The 8,780-nt window shown below is 34.9% G+C and overlaps 1 protein-coding gene across 6 annotated transcripts in view; it reads right to left on the bottom strand.

Annotated features, from left to right (window-relative positions):
* Positions 1-602: 602 nt before the first annotated feature.
* The window catches only part of LOC101501510 (isoamylase 1, chloroplastic), a 10,028-nt gene continuing 1,850 nt past the window's right edge, over positions 603-8,780 (bottom strand). The window contains exons 5-18 of one of the 6 annotated variants that reach the window (XM_004503485.4): positions 8,330-8,421; positions 7,936-8,077; positions 7,732-7,839; positions 6,900-6,985; positions 6,612-6,683; positions 6,395-6,521; positions 5,784-5,870; positions 4,754-4,846; positions 4,285-4,440; positions 3,663-3,746; positions 2,467-2,547; positions 2,300-2,382; positions 2,115-2,235; positions 603-1,146 (exon numbers count right to left, since the gene is read on the bottom strand). In XM_004503485.4, coding sequence (XP_004503542.1) covers positions 883-1,146; positions 2,115-2,235; positions 2,300-2,382; positions 2,467-2,547; positions 3,663-3,746; positions 4,285-4,440; positions 4,754-4,846; positions 5,784-5,870; positions 6,395-6,521; positions 6,612-6,683; positions 6,900-6,985; positions 7,732-7,839; positions 7,936-8,077; positions 8,330-8,421 — 1,596 coding nt within the window. In that variant the 3' untranslated portion in view covers positions 603-882. Of the gene's footprint in view, positions 1,147-2,111; positions 2,236-2,293; positions 2,394-2,466; positions 2,561-3,662; positions 3,747-4,284; positions 4,441-4,753; positions 4,847-5,783; positions 5,871-6,394; positions 6,522-6,611; positions 6,684-6,899; positions 6,986-7,731; positions 7,840-7,935; positions 8,078-8,329; positions 8,422-8,780 lie in introns of those variants that run through there. The other 5 variants (XM_004503486.4, XR_001144065.3, XM_073370251.1 and 2 more) reach the window with 5 other exon arrangements.

Here is an 8,780-nt window from a genome sequence, read left to right as displayed (position 1 = left end):
GTTCAATAAAGTGTTATGATCGGATAAGGGACACACTAAATCCTTCATTTGTAGCCCCAAAATTTGAATCAACCAAAAACAAAATGACTAAAATTAACAACAGATACTTAGAAATGATAAAACTACCTTTAATAAGACATACTGAATTATGCATTTTAACAATTCTTCCACAAGGTAAAATTGAAGTTGACGCTACGAGAGTACGAGAAATTTTTATATTGAATTTAATTTATGTTTACAAAACTGTCTTGTATAATAAGAGATGTCACTCGTTATAAAATTTTATAGAACCTTATCTATGTCCAATGTAGAACTTGGATTTTTTTCGATAAAAATCAATCATATACTTAAATATTTAAATAACCATTGACATAAACTATATATAAATCATATCTCCTTCAATTACAAATGTAATATAAATAACCCTTAATTAAATTAACATATTAATGAACTCACTTATAAGTTTTATCTATTTAAATCCTTCAATATAAATAAGAGAAAAGGGACAATGCCCTGTCAATGTAAATAAATTTTATATTGACACTTAATAAACACATTTGATTATATCATTCCACCACATGATTGTAACTACCATCGCAAAATAACTCATAAATCAAAGACTTTTATTAGTTGTCGGTGTAACTAATTCCATTAAACCTTATAAATAAATTATACATAAATTAAAGTATCTAAAATTGATGCGGATACAACTTGTTCACTTTTCCAATATACATGATTCCATCACTAATACAACATTTTTCTTCATAATGTTACTTTCCTACATAAAGGAAAAGGAAAGCTTTCAATGCATTCTCTATGCTCAGTTCACCGATTCCAGCATACTAGGAAGAGTGTATCTACAAGGCAGCAGGATTCTCCAAGCTAGGCATTTACATCGGGAGTGCGCAAAAGGATGACGGAAGAGTAACTAAGCATGGGATACATATTTGCATCAAGAAAGTGAGCATACTGTTGTATTGCAATATCTCTTCCAGGAAGATCAGGGGTGAGAAAATCATATGGTGCAGATTTGCTGGTGTCTACGAGAGGTTCCCATCTGTAACCAGGACGCTCTGGCAAGGTAATTGTGAAAGGTAAATGACTCGTATTGAAAGCAATGTAAATTTCTCCCTTCACAGAGTCCATCTGAGTTGATTTTCATGCCAAAAAAGGGGAAATTGGTCATTTATGGAATATCCAAGCAAAGGTTATGTAAGAGGACAAATAATTTCAAAGTATAGCAGTTTTAGACTTTCAGTACACTAAAAGAGCTTAAGGAATTGAACTATTTTTTTAAGAAAAAATGATTAATAATAGTATATGAAGCTACTAAAAAGTCAAAAGTTCTACTGATGCTAATCTGGGCAGGACAGCATTACATGAAGGTTTATGTCCAGGACCAGCTTAACCTATATTTCACACCACGTGACAACATAATATTGTTAAACATTTGGCACTTCCAAACGCTGAGAATAAAATGCTTCTTTTTACGTGTGGAAGTACAAATTGGAATTGGAGACACAGCAAACAGTCACAATAGGAGATCTAACTTTTCTCAAGTCAACATACATCTTCCAATCTTATACAATGTCGAAGGGACTTCTGTTGTAACCTATATACATCTTTCTTACAGCAGAAACACCAAACTGATTATTCCTAAACCTAGCTGGGTATAAAGATACTATCTCAAACAAGGCATTCTACTGTGCTAGATGTAGAGTTGCTTTAGCCATTTTTAACTGGGATAGGTTTCTGACTTATGAAAAAGTCGTTATAAGTTTATAACTGTCAATGGAGATGGTAGATGAGGGAGCTTCTGAAAAAATTGAGCTACACAAACTAATTTCAACTCATATAGGAAGTTGTTATTTAGAGTACTCATTATCATTGAAAGATTATTTCAACTTTCTTTTCCTGCAAGTGCTTGTTGTTCATTGTCAAACATGTTGGCTCAAGGTTTGGTTACTGCGGAGAGAGTGGAAACATGTCCTAATTCTACATTTTAGGAAAAGATCATCAGAAATAGATCCTAAGATGTGATTCCCATAACTTTTTACCAGTAACAGAATTCTTATATCCCCGTGTCAATGAGTACGGGCAACAAAGTATCGTACCAGGGTAAAAGCCACAAAGCGGCTAGTTTCAGACCAGTCTGGTGTTGCAGGAAAATGACCGTGCCACTGCAGCCTGTCTGATGTTGGGAAGTCATCTAGGCCAAGCGACTCACATTGCCTGCTGGATTACAGCGTTAGAACATGCAAAAAATGCTAGACCAAGAAGAATGCAAAAAAGTACTTACTGGCGGAACTTAGTCAAAAGGCGGCAAAATCTGTAGAAGTCTGATGAGGATTCTTCCTTTTTGTCCCATCGGAAATAATTAAGCTGCAAAAAAGCTGAGGATAACTTAATGGAATTGACAAAATAGTGGGATGTGCATTGAAAAAATTTAGTAGATAAGGGGATCACATAATTATCATGACAGTAGGTATTGTTGTTTCCTCCTTTTGTATGTCCATATTCATCGCCCATATATATCATCGGAACTCCCTGATAAAATAAACTAAATAAAAGTCAGTAAACAAATCTGTGTTGTCAACAATGTCATTTACATTTAAGTCAGAATAATTTAATGAATTTAACAACAAAGTAGATACAACATAACATTAATCTAAGGGTCATGCCATCGGGTGGCCTAATATTAGATCTTGGATACTTTGATACGATCTTGAGAGAGAGAAATGAGAGAATCCATGTGCTCAAGGGAGGAAGTTGAACCAGAGTTTAACGGTTGACGCTCTTCAAACCACTTGTGGAAGTCAATAATGATGGTCATGGGTGTCTATGGATCAGATACTGGCAGACTGGGCTCAGAGGAAGTAAGAAGAGCAGTTTGTGTGCGTTGGCTATTTGCGGAGGGTTACGTGCAAAGCAAAACTTGTCAATAGTGTCGCCAACTTTGTGGCAATGATTGCACTTAGTTACAGGGGGCATGTCCGCGTCAGAATGACTTTGTTGGTAGACAGGCCACAGCTAGGTAGACCGGGCCTAGTTCAAAGTGGGTATACTGGACACAGCCAAAAATCTGATCACGAACAGATGAATATACCACATGTGACCTACAACACGACTTTTGGAAAACAGTTGCACCAATGGCCGTGGGTCCATCAGATAGGCACATACTAGGATTGTTTGGCCTCTGGTTGCAGATAGTAGATACCATATTAGAATTTAGGCTAAGCCTAAATTTATCCTGAAAGATACCTCAGATGGTATAACAAGTACTTTGACCATATCTCTAGTCAAAATGGGATCTCAAGAGGTACAATGATATACTTCCTAAATTAGATCACATGTTTAGACAATGAAGAAACTTCATTATATCTAAAACAGGCCCATGTTATAAAAAGAATTTAATCGTTCGTCATAAATCAATTGAGAGTCTGCATCGAATGCCATATATATAAACAAACAGGATGTCCATGTTGAAAACCATGTCAGGAGTTTTTGACAAAAATAATTCCCATCAAACAAAACGTGATAAAGAAATGCACTAACTTTTTTTTAGCAAAACTTGTTAGCTAGTATAATAGGTAACAGAAGTCCCTGTGGTCCAAACAAATTTATTAAAAAAAACTACAATTGTGCAGTTGACTGAGCCTTACCTGGGAAACCATGAGAGAGAGAAAGAAATTACGCATTTGTCGTTTCCTCAATTTCTTTACTGATGCACTAACAAACTCCCCCTCCTACATTTGTTCGAGAAATGAAATCAACATTTAATAGTAACTCATTTAACTTCAATGCACATAGGTTAAGATTCTAATACTTTGAGGGCACTATTTGAATTTTGAAGGATTCAGAAAGTGAGGTGTGGTGTGTCCCTTTAAGTAATAATTAACTAAGCCCAGAAACGCATAATATGTGCTACTGTAAACACGCACATGAGAGAAAACAGATAGAACGCTCTATTGAATTAGATAAATATGACAAGATATCAGGCAGGAATAGAGGTAAAGGCCTATAATTTAGACTAATGTCTGGTACAAGCTAAAATTATACTTTTCTTCAAAGCAGAGATTAGTCACATTGGACTCTTCATAATAGCAAACTTGCACACCCTAAATTATATAAAAACATGACGATGGATAGGTAGTGTCAGAATACTTGGTTTAAAAGCAGGTTGGTTGAATAATCTGTGAGGATGTACCACCATGGAGTAGAAAACAAAATTAGAAGGAAAAATTACTTTAAAGGCAACTCTGAAGCAGGTTTCTAAACATCTACCTCTCCACAGTTCCAGCTATTATTATGATTTTCTCCATCATTATTGTCTTCTCCGTTGGGCAAGTTATGCTTATTGTTATAAGTCACCAAATCAGCTAGGGTAAAGCCATCGTGAGCACATACAAGGTTAATACTATGCCATGGTTTTCTTCCTCTCTGTGCCAAAAATAGAGTATTGTCAACCACACAAAGAATGGGGTAGAAGAAAAAACAACAGAAACATAAAACCCTAGAGCTTTAAAATTTAGCTGAAATAAACATTAATCCCCTGAGAATAAAATATATTGAGCAAGTTCAAAGATTGGAAAATGAGATGTTTAAATGTAGAAATTTCAAATCAATAAGAGAAACCATTCAAACAACAATGATTACGACTACAATAATCATTATATCAATAACAAGAATAGAAGTGGGAGTTTATATCAAAAAGGAACTACTAGTGCAGTGTGACATGAGTCAACAGAGAAACCTGATACAAATTAGGACTCCCACAAACACATTCAGCAAATGCTCCAGCAAAGCCATCTGTGCCCTTGATAAATTGACGTACTGTGTCTCTATACTGAAAAATTCAAGAATGGCGCATTAGGTAGTTTATACACTTACTTCACCAAAAGTGCATGTTATAAGATACACTTTGTAGATGAAGTATTATTAAGAAAATTGGGGAGAATGCAATAACAAAACATTAGATTGCAGAGATTTGCTTACACAGAAAGCAATAAACTAACACAGGGAGCATGTAGAGGAAAATAACACAAGTAATCAGTGGTAAATGGCCCACATAGTTTGGTTATATTTCAGCATTTTAACTTGCATAAAGGGATTCAAGATTCTGGTTAAATGTAATATCACCACTCCTTCGGTTGTGGTAGTAGGACTGGTATAGGAAAAGAGAAAATTCATTCTATTTTACCCATAACTTCTTTTATTTCAAGTCTACAGTCGAACAATTTTCTTCAAGATTGAACATTTGAAAAAGGCATGACATTGCTATGCAGTTTGGATCCAGCTCCTTTAAAGCAACGGTATTTCACTTTAGAGGACAAAGTAAGTAATCTTAACTGTTGATAAATAACAACAGCTAATTTAACATGCACATGCATAAGTAGTCATGGAAATGCTGGAGTATCAACCATGATTTTTCTCGTCAACAGTTGATGTGTCTTACTTTCCTTTCTAAAGTGAGTGTTGGCTTTAAAGGATCCAGATTCATCCAGGTTATAGTAATCTACTCATAAAATAGCAGATCATATCATAAATTAAAGTTCTTGAAAGAAATAACAAAGTTCATCTAATTAAACACTCTGTTATTTTCAATGTAAATGATGTGATGCAATTATAAGATGTGTTGTGAAGGTCTCTTTTTCAAACACACACACAAACACTTTTGAGTTCCATTCAAGCTGTTAGCTGTGCTATCTCATCCTATCATTTTCCAGTTACACCATAATAAATGAGTTTACGAATCCAACAGTTGTATGTATGTCTGCACTGACCTTCCCATTCCATTCCGACCAAATACCCCAGTGAGGGAAAGTTCCAACTTGGTAAAGGCCTCCAGCATCCCAGGCTTCAGCTATAAGCTATAAAGGAGAAATCAAGAAACTAAGCATATTTAGCTTACTGCTTCCAAACAAGTGAAAAGTGATCTATATGACAAATAATTATTACAATTTAAATTGAACAATCAAAATACTTTGATGGATGTCCGAGTCAAGCTGACTACTTGCCTACTGGCATTAGGCACTCGATCTATGCAAGGCAAGAAAGTAAACAGCACCTAGAAAGAAACACTACCTTAAAAGGCATCCTTTTATTTGTGATAATTCAAGTTCCAAAAGTGAAATTAGTTAATAACCACTAACAGTGGACTCAACTGATTATGATAGGAAGATCTAAGATAAACTGAAAGAATGAAGAATGCAGGGCAATTTGGCCTTGTGTTATTGAATGCAATTTGGTCAATGAGGCCAGACACCGGAAAATACAATGTGGCAATTTCAAGAGTGCCTCTCCCTCCTAAACAAATGTGTCACTTCTCAACTAACTAACTTCCCACTCCTTTCCATTAATAAAACTAGTCAGTTACAGTTGTAAGTTGAAAAACCTTCACTCCGCGAAGTATTGGATCATTACTGATCATATCAATCAATGGTGGGCTGCTTAGAGGGGTTCCAGTTGCCAGCAAGTCACCTTCTATTGGAGCACCAAATACATTAACTCCATTCCAAAGACTGGTAACAAACAAGGAAAGGAAAATAAGTACAGTAAGATGCATCATTCTCCAGTAAATTTCAATACCAATGCATTATATGGTATATAACCTGCTACCCCTGGTCATTATAGAAGCAAGATCAAAGCGAAAGCCATCCACATGCATTTCTGTTACCCAATATCTATTGCACGAGAGAAAATTAATTAGGCCTTCAATCTGCTACGACATCAGTTTCTAACCCGTTGTCAATAATATTTGAAACAAATCTGACCAGAGTGCAGTACAATAAATTGAGAGAGATAGTATACATTATAAAAGGTTTTAATTTTTTTTTTTTAAAAGCCCATGAGTAATAAATTTCAGAAAAGCATATCCTTGATAAACATTGTAGACATACCTTAAGCAGTCCACTATAAATTTCCGTACAACTGGATGGTTGCAATTGAATGTGTTCCCACATCCTGAATAGTTGTAGAATTCCCCCTAAAGACATGAAAGTGGGTCTAGTTGACATTGCCCATCATTTAAAAGAATCAAAAAATGCAAGTATAAATAAAATTGGAAACAGCCAAAGAGCCATAAAATTCAATCTGCATACTAACTGCAAGCCTTCAGAAGTAAAGATGCATATTTTTTTAAAATAATGTTGGTTAACAAAGATTTCTGGTTTGCTGGATGGTACTTATCTTGATCCTTGGCTGTTATAATGCTGGAATGTAGAATTACAAGGAAACTATATATTGGATTTAGGCATCCACTCTAATAACTTTCTTTTCTCATTGGAGTTTGGTATCCTCTATTGTCCTGTTACTTCTGTTTGCTTAACGCAGTGACCTAGTTTTTAGCTCTGGAAGCATCGTGTCTAGTCAATAAATAAGAACTAAATCCCAAATCAGGATTAAAAAAATCATGCTAAATGGATTTATATACTATGTACAAATAATTTTGGATAAATGATAACTATCGTAATTTTGTTTGGAAAACTACGGAAAAAAAAATGGTAAGCATTTCCAGTTTGTGAATAGATAATCACTCAGGTGACTAATTTAGGCAATAAATGTTCATGGACTGGCCCTCTTTGATCGCCATTAACTGGGTTTAGTACTTACTTTTGCTAAAGTATTTCCAATTTTGCAACTATATTCACTAATAATTTAATTTTTATGATTTCACTAATCTTTTTTTTGATATTTGAGTTTCTACGAGGCTTCAAAATTTTAGGAATATACCTTGGGTGCAACCATGTAATACACGCTGTTGTCAACTCCTCTGAAAGAAATAATGGGACCCTTCTCATTCCCTTCAGCTGTATGATTGAAAACGACATCCATGACAACCTGCTCCGGTAATATATCGATGAAAGTGTAATTTAATCTAAAAAAGATGAAACAATAGCCAATAATTGAAATAAAATCATTTGCAATATTGACCACCTCTATTCCACGCTTGTGTGCCTCTTTGATGAGGAACTTAATTTCATTAATCCCATCCGGGCCACAGTTTTGTATGTCGGCTGATGAGTATCTGATCATTGGTGAAAAGTAATTGATGGTTGAATACCCCCAAAAATTGACCCTAAAAGAAAAGGGATACAGGTTTATCATATACTTGAGATAAACTTAAGGGAAGTCAAAATAAGAATCAAACAGAGTCACAAATATATAATAACGTCCAATTAGTTCATGATTTGATGCAAGGCATCAAGGGTTAAAAATGACAATGATACAAATAAATGGCTAACTGTGATTAACATCTGACCTGAAGATAATACAAGCAGAAGTAATTGATAAGAATGATAATGATTTAATCACCAAATGACTCTCTTACCTATAGTCACCTTGTCCAGGGTTGTAACTATAGTACTCCAGCTCATTGAATTCGTGACATGGCATTAATTCTATACAATTAACCCCAAGGTCCTGCAAAATGAATAATGCCAAATGAAAACAGTTTCATCACGAATTTCATATTTGCTTTCTGTAGTAATGCAATACAGTGGAAAACAAATAATGCAATCCCGTGTTCTTGAAAAGCAAATATCGTGAATCCAACAGCATAAGAGAATGGTATGGATGATGAATATTTCTGTAGACCTTAAGATTATGGTTTGGGATAATTATGGTCCAACAATTACATAAGGCACCAAGGCTAGGAGACTCGATTGTCCAAACATGTTGAGGACAGTATGAGTCAGCTCACAGTCTCCTTCTGATTCCTTGATCAAGTTCATTTACAAAGCATGCATTGTGATCTCGTGAAAAAAATTTGCTTTTTCTTT

This window comes from Cicer arietinum, chromosome 6 (genome assembly GCF_000331145.2).
Source record: "Cicer arietinum cultivar CDC Frontier isolate Library 1 chromosome 6, Cicar.CDCFrontier_v2.0, whole genome shotgun sequence".
Classification (NCBI taxonomy): domain Eukaryota; kingdom Viridiplantae; phylum Streptophyta; class Magnoliopsida; order Fabales; family Fabaceae; genus Cicer; species Cicer arietinum.
Note: the sequence above shows the minus strand (reverse complement) of the source record. Positions and strands in the feature narration are given on the sequence as shown.